Source organism: Arachis ipaensis, chromosome B4 (assembly GCF_059453495.1).
Source record: "Arachis ipaensis isolate K30076 ecotype BB chromosome B4, ASM5945349v1, whole genome shotgun sequence".
NCBI lineage: Eukaryota > Viridiplantae > Streptophyta > Magnoliopsida > Fabales > Fabaceae > Arachis > Arachis ipaensis.
In genome coordinates, this window is record NC_142439.1 from 130323550 (window position 1) to 130335348 (window position 11799).

General features: G+C 48.1%; 2 protein-coding genes across 2 annotated transcripts; both read left to right on the plus strand.

Annotated features, from left to right (window-relative positions):
• Positions 1–851: 851 nt before the first annotated feature.
• Positions 852–1758, plus strand: LOC107638029 (BON1-associated protein 2-like). Its single transcript, XM_016341230.3, has one exon. The coding sequence runs from the start codon at positions 960–962 to the stop codon at positions 1575–1577; it is 618 nt and encodes a 205-aa protein (XP_016196716.1). The 5' UTR covers positions 852–959; the 3' UTR covers positions 1578–1758.
• A 3340-nt stretch (positions 1759–5098) lies between these two features.
• LOC148569217 (uncharacterized) lies at positions 5099–8547 on the plus strand. The gene is made up of 3 exons (XM_088484941.1): positions 5099–5865; positions 6201–6825; positions 8011–8547. Exons 1-3 carry the CDS (start codon positions 5099–5101, stop codon positions 8545–8547), a joined length of 1929 nt encoding a protein of 642 aa, XP_088341067.1.
• Positions 8548–11799: the final 3252 nt, after the last annotated feature.

An 11799-nucleotide genomic window follows, 5' to 3' on the forward strand; every position in this document is an offset into this window, starting at 1 on the left:
TAATTTACATGTTGATTTAGAAGGGGTTGGATAGAACTCACCAATATTTAAATATTTTTTAATTAATAAAAAAATACATGCTAATTGTTAAGAAAATACTGATATTAAAAAAATAGAGACATAGTGAATTTTTTTTGTTTTTATGTTTGTAACTTGTAACGAATATTCAAACACTAAAATAACACAATAAAATATATATATGTGGGTACAATTATATTTTCATATATATTGATTCAAGGAAAATTAATTTTAGCACAGAGAAAACACTTCCAAATAAAAAACGTATCTTTCCCCTTTTTAATAAATGAATAGACAAATACATAGCCATCCAAATGTTTTTGTTCAAAATAATTTTTAAACTTAAGAAAACTTAAACCAGCAGCAAATTAAAGAAGTCAATAGAGCTAAAAGAGAAGTCAACTGTGATGAATGAAAAACAGAATTTACTGACAATATAATTTGGTTGCCGCGGTCTTTGGTAAACTCTCTCCTTTCTATTTTCAATTGAATTGGTCCAAAACAACTTCGTAGATATCACCAGCCACTCTACCAGGAAAATTCATACAAACGCGCACACGAAATTTTAAATAATTTTCCGAAAGAAATTTCCGATATAATTTCCAATAAAACTACACTCAATTTACCTAACTGTGACACTTTGTATATAGTCTTTCATAAATAATCAAATTGTAAATTATCATCTAAAACACCAACATTATTCTATACGTCAGGCAACAACTCTACGCGAAATCAAACAGCGTTTTTCACTTTTTTTTTTGTTTTTAATTAAATTTCCGTTCCTTATATAAACCACACTCTACTCCTGCCCTTTCATATCAAACACACTTTCATAATCACATATATCAAAGTACTATACTCTATATAGTAGTGTTTGAATTTGATTATTTTTAGAACAAGTAAAAGTTTACTTATAAGTTATAAGCCTTTTAATTTTATATATGGAATCTATTAGGCCAAGCACACTAGAGATTATGGTTATATCTGGCGAGAATCTATGCATGAATCAGAATCCAGTGAAGGAAGCTTATGTTGTGATTCGAGCTGAGTCCCTCAAATGTTGCACGACAAAGATGGCGAAATACGGTGGCGAAAACACTTCGAGCTTGCTCTCATGGAATGAGAAATTCTTGATGGACATACCCCTGCATGCAAGGTCCATAACCTTTGAGGTGCAATGCAAGAACTCAAACGGCGCCGTTAGAAGCGTTGGTGTGGCAAGGATAGCCATTTCCCATTTTCTTGGAGAGAAGAATAATGTTAATGGTAGCAAGGGAATTTATGAATGCACCATGCAGAAGATGATGAGTTATAGGTTGAGGGATTGGGATGGACGGCGAAATGGGGTTATCAATTTCTCGGTGAGGGTGGCAAAGCTGCCGGAGGAGGATCCTTTATTGGAAGCAAAAGCGGTGGTGCCGGCGCCGGCGAAGGGAATTCCAGTGAGGAGTTGTGGATTTGAGGGAAGGGTTTTGGGGTTTAAGGTGGATGAGAGTAATAATTCAAATGGGGTAGCTGTTGGCATTCCACTTTGGTGGAGTTACCCTAGCAATATTTAAAGCTTTTTTTAGTTATTTTCTTAATTCTTTTGTGATGGAGAGGAAATTAATAATTATTATTACAAAAACGTTATTTGTACACATAATCAACTACTAAATTCAGTTACAATGTATTTATATATAAATATATATGTATTTTAATTTATTTTAATGTGTATTTTGTATTTTAAAATATATTCTATTTTAATGACTAATTTTAGTATATATCTAATATGATTGTTATTATTATATAATAGTTGTTGATTTTGAGTCTGTTACACATATAAAGAATAGTATTTAATTTATTTTAATCACTTTGGGTTGGTCGAGTGATCAGTTCACTCATCCACTTAAATAAAATTTAGATCTACATCAAATTAATTCTTAACTTATTAGGTTGGAGAGCAATACATATTAGGATTTGGTTCTGGTTTTATGATTTAAATGCGGGGAGATTATATGTATTCAAGCTAGTTAATTATTGTATTTATATTCATACAAGAACTTTTCATTGTTTATAATTTAAAATGATTGAAAAGAGTTTAATTAAGGAGTGCTAGGAGGCAGTAGAATTTGTGATGTTTAGTCATCAATTAGCCATTATCAATATTTTTAATAGTATGAGATGAGATCTAATGATATAGGATTAATTATTTTTTCTTTGATGATTAAGTGCTAACCAAATTTTAACAAAAGTGGTGGCCCTAAACTTTCTCTAACATTTAAACCGCTATATATAGACGAAGCCCATAGAATGTTGTACAATAATAATAACAATATTGGAGTAGTATTAGTAGAATTATTAGATAATTAGAGGTTAGTAACATTTTAATTTCATTTTTATATGTGTGTATTCTTTAATTTTTTTTTAATCAAAATATTCTGTCATCATTTTATTCTTTAAGGCAACTGAATATGAGCGAAAGGGGCTTGACTGGTGAAGAAACTTAAGATGCTATCAGCCTCTAACCTTTTTATCCGAAAATATTGATATCATCTTTGATGCATGTACCTAAAAGGAAACTTGAATACTATGTGTGGCTGTGTGACTGTGTGAGTTGCGTATGAGAAGCTTGATTATCACAAAAATTTTATCAATGACATGTTTTTCTTGAAGATGATATCATAGAAGGCAGTGTAATTATTGGATGAACAAAGATATACTTGGAAAATTTATCTACTTGTTCAATAAACAAGGATCTTCTAATTTCTAAACGATTTGTGTTACGGCCTGGCCCAATTTCACGCGGGTCAACCCGACCCGAGTTCCCTCCGGTCCAGCAACGCGCCCTCCACCCGACCCGGACACGCGTCCCGTACGGCTTGCACACAGCTGTGGGACAGCGTCCTTGAGGGTATGGGCCTGTCCACTTCTGACATGTATATAAGGAGGAGACTGGCTCTCCCCCCGAGGTACGTGACATTCTTACACCACCCCCTTTCCGCCTGCACATATTCTGACAAGAGCGTCGGAGTGTCTTTGCAGGTGGCACCCCCCCTCTCCATGCGAAGTGCTCGGGACCTCGCACACCCGGGACCAGGAGACCACGACCAGACGAGCCTTTCCACCATCCCAAGCGTTGACCTCAGGGTCTTAACCCGAACCGTCCGGTATCCGACTTGCCGAACATTGGCGCCGTCTGTGGGGAGACTTCATCCATGGATTTCGTACTGGTCCAAACTGGGACAGGCTCCGAGGTAGCGCCTCCCGTGCTCGCGGGAGGCGCCGTTGCGACGGAAACACGGCAACAACAGAGGTCGCCCCCAAGGGATGCGACGCAAACTCACGAGAGACGCCCCTTCGGGGGGACAGGTGACAACCACGCCAGGATAATGCAAGAACTACGCCATAGAATGCATGACTTAGAGCGCAGGCTAGCAGAGAGAGAGCGCGACCAACGCTCCCCAGAGCGGAGCCCCACCCGTTCCCGTTCAAGGAGCCGCTCGAGGCGCACGCCCAGCCCCCAATACGAGTCGGAGAGCACTGGGGGGCGGGTACGCCCCAGAAGAAGAAGTCGGGACCCCATCATCTACGCCCGACACGAAAGGCGGCATGCGTCGAACAGGGGCGACGAGGAGGCGCGCCGCGAGAACGACGAGTCGAGAAAAACTGCCCGAGGACCCGTCATAATAGGAGCGACTCCTTTCCACCATTCCGTACTCGAGGTCCGACTACCGAAGCACTTCGACAAGCCGACAGACATGAAGTATGACGGAACGCAAGACCCCCTGGAACACTTGACGGCCTTCGAGGCCAGGATGAACCTGGAAGGAGTGGGAGACGAAGTCAGATGTCGCGCTTTCCCGGTCACCTTAGCGGGCCCGGAAATACGGTGGTTCAACAACCTCCCGCAAGGCTCGGTGACCCAATTCTCCGACATTAGCCACGCCTTCTTGGCTCAGTTCACGACTAGGATTGTCAAAGCCAAACACCCAATCAATTTGCTAGGGGTGACACAGAGACCCGGAGAGCCGACCAGGAAGTACCTGGACCGTTTTAATGACGAGTGCTTGGAAATTGACGGTCTGACGGACTCGGTGGCAAGTTTGTGCTTAACGAACGGGCTCTCGAATGAGGACTTCAGGAAACACCTCACCACAAAGCCCGTCTGGACGATGCAAGAAATCAGTGCGTGGCCAAAGAATATATCAATGACGAGGAAGTCAGCCGGGTTGTGGCTGCCAATAAACGGCAGCCCGCCTACAACCAAGCCCGGCACTTTGAAGCCAGAGAAAGACCAAAAAAACACGCCAAGGACGGTGGTCCGAGTAAACCACCCAAACCGTTCCCCCGAGTTGGGAAGTTCACCAACTACACCCCCCTCACGGCATCGATCACTGAAATTTACCAACAGATAGCAGAAAAGGGGATACTATCGAAACCCCGACCACTGAAGGACAGGACGGGAGGAAACAAGAACCTCTACTGCGAGTATCACAAGGGTTACGGGCACAAGACCCAAGACTGTTTTGACCTAAAGGACGCCCTCGAGCAAGCTATCAGGGACGGCAAACTCGCCGACTTCTCCCACCTTATAAGGGAACCAAGGAGACGCAACCGGGACCACGACAACGAAGACAGATCCCGACCAACGAGGCGACGACAAGAACCAGAGGCTGACGACCACGGTCTCACGGTGGTAAACGTGGTGACGGCCAGGAATACCGCCCCGAGGTCGAAATCGGCGCAGAAGAAAGATGCCAAGGTCCTAGCGGTCTCCACCTCACCCGTTAGAAATCTTAAGGGTCTCCCACCTATCTCTTTCGACCCGGAGGACCAATGGTTCGACGAGGTGCCGGAAAGTCCGCCCATGGTCATCACGGCTAGGGTTGGAACTGGCCTCGTCAAACGAATCCTGGTAGACACGGGGGCAGACTCAAATATCATGTTCCGAAACGTTTTCGATGCCCTGGGATTGAAAGACTCCGACCTGACAACCCACCAGCACGGTGTGGTGGGGTTAGGAGACCACTTCATCAAGCCGGACGGAATCATCACACTCCCGACCTCTGTGGGACAAGGGCAAAGACGGAGAACAGTCATGGCAGACTTTGTAATATTAAGAGATTCGACGGCTTATAATATCATCCTGGGGAGAAAGACCATTAACGACCTGGGGGCAGATATCAGTACGAAACTACTGGTAATGAAGTTCATCACCGATGACGGATCCGTGGGATCCCTCAGGGGCAACTTGGAAATGGCGATCGCTTGCGACCACGCCAGCCTTTCTCTCAGAAAAAAATCCAAAGAAGCGTCAGGGGTCTTCCTGGCCGACCTGGATGCCAGAGTAGACGACAAACCCAGACCGGAGCCAGAAGGAGACTTGGAAAAGTTCAGAGTCGGCGAGGAGGATGATAAATTCACATTCATAAACAGAAACCTCCCCCACGAGATAAAGGAGCCCTTGATGAAAATGATCAGGGCCAATGCCGACCTCTTTGCCTGGACACCTGCTGACATGCCCGGGATAGATCCCCAGCTCATGTCGCATCACCTGGCCGTAAAGGCACGAGCCAAACCAGTGGCCCAGAGAAGGAGAAAAATGTCGCAGGAAAGGGCGGAAGAGGTGGCCAAGCAAACGGCCGGCCTCCTAGAAGCGGGGTTCATCCGGGAACTGGACTACTCGACTTGGTTGTCGAATGTAGTTCTGGTTAAAAAATACAATGGAAGATGGAGAATGTGTGTGGACTACTCTGACCTCAACAAGGCTTGTCCCAAGGACTGCTACCCCCTGCCTAATATTGATGCACTCGTCGACGCAGCGGCGGGGTACAGATATCTAAGCTTCATGGATGCCTACTCAAGGTACAATCAGATACCGATGCACCGACCCGACGAGGAAAAAACGGCGTTCATAACGCCAGGGGCATCTATTGTTACAAGGTAATGCCCTTTGGTTTAAAAAATGCTGGAGCCACATACCAAAGGTTGATGAATAAGATATTCAGCGAACTCATGGGCAAAACAGTAGAAGTCTATGTGGATGACATACTCGCAAAGACCGCACGACCCGACGATCTCCTGAGCGACCTTAACGGCGTTTTCTCGTCCCTCCGGCAACACGGCATGAGGCTTAATCCGCTCAAATGCGCATTCGCCATGGAGGCCGGAAAGTTCCTGGGTTTCATGATCACTCAAAGAGGAGTGGAAGCCAATCCCGAGAAGTGCCAGGCGGTCCTTCAGATGAAGAGTCCGGGTTGCATCAAAGACGTCCAGAGACTTGCCGGAAGATTGACGGCTTTATCCCGTTTCCTCGGCGCATCGGCAGCAAAAGCCCTACCCTTCTTCAATCTAATGAGAAAGGGAATGACGTTCGAATGGACCCCAGCATGCGAAGAGTCATTCAACCACTTCAAGGAGATCTTGGCAGCACCACCAGTTCTCGGGAAACCCAGGGCCGGAGAACCGCTCTATCTCTACCTGTCAGTAACCGAGGAAGCGCTTGCCGCAGTCCTCGTTACAGAAGAAGCGAAGACCCAACGGCCCGTTTACTTCGTGAGCAGGGCACTCCAGGGATCAGAGCTGAGGTACAGCAAGCTGGAAAGACTGGCGCTAGCGCTCCTAGCGTCCTCCCGAAGGTTAAGACAATACTTCCAGAGCCATCGTATAGTCGTGAGGACGGATCAGGCGATTCGACAAGTACTGCAAAAACCTGACTTGGCTGGTAGGATGATGACCTGGGCCATCGAGCTCTCACAATATGACCTACAGTATGAGCCCCGACATGCAATCAAAGCCCAGGCAATGGCAGACTTTTTGGTTGAGGTAACAGGGGACCCTCCCGAAGAAACGGGCACGCGGTGGAGGCTTCATGTGGACGGGGCCTCCAACCAAACGTCCGGAGGAGCAGGGGTCATCCTAGAAAGCCCAGCAGGGGTCATCTATGAGCAATCAACCAAGTTCGAGTTCCCAGTGTCGAACAACCAAGCAGAATATGAGGCTCTCTTGGGTGGACTAATGCTAGCTCGGGAAGTCGGGGCGACGAAGGTCGAAGTATGCAGCGACTCCCAAGTCGTCACCTCGCAGGTAAATGGAAGCTACCAAGCCCGGGATCCCCTCCTCCAAAAATACTTGGAAAAGGTTAAGAAAATGACAAGCCAGTTCCAGGAGGTCATCGTCCAGCACGTTCCAAGAGAAAGGAACACACGGGCAGACCTCCTGTCGAAGCTGGCGAGCACAAAGCCAGGATCGGGTAACCGGTCGCTCATCCAAAGCATGGTGAAAGAACCAACGGTCGCCCTCCACTTGACAAAGTCGAGCCCCTCATGGCTGGACCCCATCACCAACTTCCTAGAACTCGGCAAGTTGCCCGAAGATGAGAAAGCAGCCAAAGCTTTAAGAAGGGAGGCGGCCAGATATGCAATCATACAGGGACAACTATTCAAAAAGGGACTCAGCCAGCCCCTATTGAAGTGTTTGCACCCCAACCAAATGGACTACGTGCTTAGAGAAGTCCATGAGGGGTGTTGCGGACACCACATCGGGGGCAAAGCCCTAGCAAGGAAGCTCATCCGAGCAGGATATTACTGGCCGACAATGATGAAGGACTCAAAGGAATTTGTCAGAAAATGCACAAAGTGTCAACAAAACGCCAACTTCCACAGGGCTCCAGCCTCCGAACTAAATTCTCTGACGACTACTCGACCTTTCGCACAATGGGGAGTCGACCTCCTGGGGCCTTTCCCGGTCGGCCCAGGACAAGTCAAATACCTCATTGTCGCCATCGACTACTACACCAAATGGGTGGAGGCTGAACCGCTGGCTACGATATCGTCCTCCAACTGTCGGAAGTTCATGTGGAAGCAGGTGATAACCCGCTTCGGTATCCCGGAAGTCGTTATCTCGAACAACGGGACCCAGTTCACAGACAAGAAGTTCATGGAGTTCCTCTCTGGCCTAGGAATAAAGCAAAAGTTCTCCTCGGTAGAACATCCCCAAACAAACGGGCAGGTAGAGGCCGCAAACAAAGTCGTCCTTCTTGGTCTAAAGAAGCGCCTAGACAATAAGAAAGGAAGCTGGGCTGACGAACTCTCCTCTGTCTTATGGTCTTACCGGACAACCGAGCAAAGCGCTACGGGAGAAACTCCCTTTCGCCTAACATACGGGGTCGATGCGGTGATACCAGTCGAAATCGGCGAACCGAGCCCCCGACTACTGCTCGCGGGCATGAGCGAAGCGGTCGAGAAAGACCTGATTGAGGAAACGAGGGAGATAGCTCACCTAACAGAAACGGCGCTGAAACAAAGAATAGCCCTGCGTTACAACGCAAAAGTCCTCAAACGAGATTTCGAGGAAAGGGACCTCGTCCTGCGACGCAACGACATCGGCGTCCCGACCCCTGGGGAAGGCAAGCTGGCGGTAAACTGGGAAGGACCCTACAGGGTAAGGGAGGTACTCGGCAAAGGTGCTTACAAGCTCGAAAGACTCGACGGCAAGGAAGTACCCAGAACATGGAATGCGGGTAGCCTAAGAAGGTTCTACCCATGACCAGACGATTCGCCGAACTGAGAACTTAAAGAAATAAGTAAATACCCGCTTTGTTCACATGACAATCTACCTTTTTATCTTGTCAAATATTCACCATATTGGTTAAATTGCTTGGCTAACGATTAACTCGTACTTGGTTAATTTGCTTTTTACTCATGCTTGTCTACTTGTCTACTTTTTTACTTCTTCCCTACGTGCGACGCACACGAGCGCGTCTTAAAACGGCAGACCGGGACTGATCACCCCGGGGGCCATCTTAATTACGGCCAAAGCTAACTGCGACGACAACACGACCACGGCAATCCAAGCCATAACCATCACAAAACGGGAAAACGGGCGCGAGCCCCCCAAGAGAAATAACAACAAATACAGTAAACGACAACCCGGCCAAACGACCAAATAAGTATAACTTATAAAGAGTCAAAATAAAGAACGAACAACAAGTTGTTCAGCAAATGCATTACAAAATATCCTAAGTTACAAGACTTCACTTCCTCGGCATGTCAACAATCTTTCCGTCCTGGATAGTCTTGAAAACGCCAATTGACGACGTGTCAAAATCAGGAGCTGCGATCCTCAGCTGAGCCTTCAGGGCATCTTCGGTCATCGAGATAGCATTCTTCCCTTGCTCCTTGGTCACCTTAAGCTTCTTCTTAAGCTCAGCGGCCTCGGCTTTAGCGGCCTCGGCTTTAGCGGCCTTCGCCTCCGAGATGGCCTGCTCCCGCTCTTTTTCCAAGGCGACAACCCGACCCTGAGCGGCGTTCAGCTGACCCTCCAATGTCATCTCGCGCTCAAGAAGCCGGGCCACGGTCTCATCGGACGCCTTCAACCTCTCCGCAACAAACGACGACTTCTCCTCAGCAGCGCTAAGCTTTCCCCCCATCTCGGACAGCTGACCCTGGAGGAGTTCAACTTGAGCCTTAAAGTCATTGTTCGCCTTAACAGAGGACCCAAGCTTCCTCCGAAGCGCCTCCATACCGGATAACTCGAATTCGGCCTTCCGAGCTATCACGGCCCCACGAAGCAAGGTGCGATACATCCACCTCGCCTGCCCGGACAGTTCGGTCTCGTGAAAATGCTCCTCTGTCCTGGGTATCAGTTGGGAGTCAATGAATTTGGTAGCATCAAAGTTCCTCTCCATTATGGTAAGGGCCCCTTCCGGGATGGAAGACATCTTTCGCTTCTTGGGAGTATGGATAAGCTCCACGTCACTATCCGGATGAGGGGTGAGAGTCACGTGCCCATCAGCGGACCCTTCCTCGCGGGTAGGGGAAGCCTGACCCCCTACGGCCTGTTTTCCCGACGTTTCGGTATCCCGGGAAGAAGGCGCAGCCTGATTCTCCTTCTCCCCTGAAGGACCCCCCGACTTACCGACGTCCTTCTCTTCGGCATTCTCGTCGTCACTTGCCTCAAAAAAGGTCTTCATCAGATTCTCAAGACCGGTCACGGTGGCAGACATTTCCATTGCAACAAACAACAGGCACGTTAATCGTTAGATCGGAAAAAGAAAAACAACGACAAAGAAACATAGGCAAACAAAGAAGACAACTCACGAATATAGCTCCTGGCGGCCTCCCGTTCACCCATAAGAAGATGTGGGTTCACGGGGTTCTTTTCAAAGATAGCAAATAGGACGTCGGCTATCTGCTTATCTACAGCCGACAACCTTTTGTACGTCACTTTGATGAAAGGATTCGACCCCGCGCCAAAACTCCAGTAAGTCTGGATAAGGCGCTCCCCCTCTAACGACAACCAGAAGGGATGACGACCCTTGACGGGACGAACCTTGAAGTACTTATCTTTAAAACCATGGTAGGAGTCCTCAAAAAGGCCAAAAATCCTCCTACCCTGGGCAGAACGGAAAGAAAGAAACCCTTTTCTCGCCTTCCCCTGTTTGGAGGGGTTGGTAAGGCTGAAATAAAAGAGAAAAACGTCCACCGACACCGGCAGCTCCAAGTACTCGCAGACCATTTCGAAGCAGCGGATCGAAGCCCAGCTGTTCGGATGAAGCTGAGACGAGGGGACGGATATCCGGTTCAGCAGCGCCATTTGAAACTCGGAGAACGGTATCCGAACGCCAACTTGCGTGAACATGGACTTATAAAACCAGATCCAATCGGGGACACGCGGGGAGTGAAAATTGAGCTCATAAATACGCTCATGGGGGGCAGGAACAATGGCCTCGTAGTTGGCCTCTTCGTCAGTCCCCCCACACAAGTAGCCGGCTTGCCGGAACTCGGTCAACTCCTCCAAGTCCATCTGGTTGGGTGAGCTCCTTATATCGTCGGTCACCCAAGCATACGGGTCGTAAGCCGCACCAGATCCAGAAGACCGAGAGACAACGCGAGGCATACCTACAGCGGGGTACCACTCCGTTAGTCTATGAGGTCGGGAGCCCGAAAAAACTCAGAAACTACGCCTTTTCAACTCAATCGTGACCAAACACGGCTAAAAACTACGCCTACCACATAAACCACCCAAAAACCTATCCTAGAATGGTACCCCTCCCCTAACTCACCTACCCCAACATTGAAAAACCTTTCGGCAAAAATAAACTAGCCATGCAACAAACGCAAGCAGCAATCGCACAGCAGCAAGACATAACACAGATACCAAAGGAAAGAGACCAAAAAATTACCTGGAATGATGAAAGAAACTTGGACCGAAAGTTGAAGCAGGAGGGAGTTCGCACTGGAAGCTTTGGATGTTATGGAAAGAAGGAGTTGGAAATAGTAAGAGTGGGAGATGGATAGGGAGAAAACTGTTTAAAAACCACCGCCAGAAGCGCGAAAGAAAGCAGGGGCAAAATAGTCTTTGCGCGCGGGTTTTTTCGAATCATTATGAGCATTAAATGCCCAGCGCGGAGAACGAAACGGCAAATGGATGCCACAGCAGACCAAGAGACACGCGCACAAGAGACGCGTCTCTCCCACGATCAGCCGACACGACGACAACGTACGAACGAAGACATCACGCGCCGCCAATGGCCCTCACGGCCATCGCTGACGCGTCGGGGGCACTGTTACGGCCTGGCCCAATTTCACGCGGGTCAACCCGACCCGAGTTCCCTCCGGCCCAGCAACGCGCCCTCCACCCGACCCGGACACGCGTCCCGTACGGCTTGCACACAGCTGTGGGACAGCGTCCTTGAGGGTATGGGCCTATCCACTTGAGGGGCCCACTTCTGACATGTATATAAGGGGGAGACTGGCTCTCCCCCCGAGGTACGTGACATTCTTACATCACCCCCTT

Bases quoted from the DNA above. Each gene is read 5' to 3' on its own strand.
- LOC107638029 (XM_016341230.3), top strand. From the start codon at position 960: ATGGAATCTATTAGGCCAAGCACACTAGAGATTATGGTTATATCTGGC.
- LOC148569217 (XM_088484941.1), top strand. From the start codon at position 5,099: ATGGCAGACTTTGTAATATTAAGAGATTCGACGGCTTATAATATCATC. The intron at 5,866-6,200 runs GTACAATCAGAT...GATCACTCAAAG, and splicing joins TTCATGGATGCCTACTCAAG to AGGAGTGGAAGCCAATCCCG. The intron at 6,826-8,010 runs GTAACAGGGGAC...ACAAACGGGCAG, and splicing joins TGGCAGACTTTTTGGTTGAG to GTAGAGGCCGCAAACAAAGT.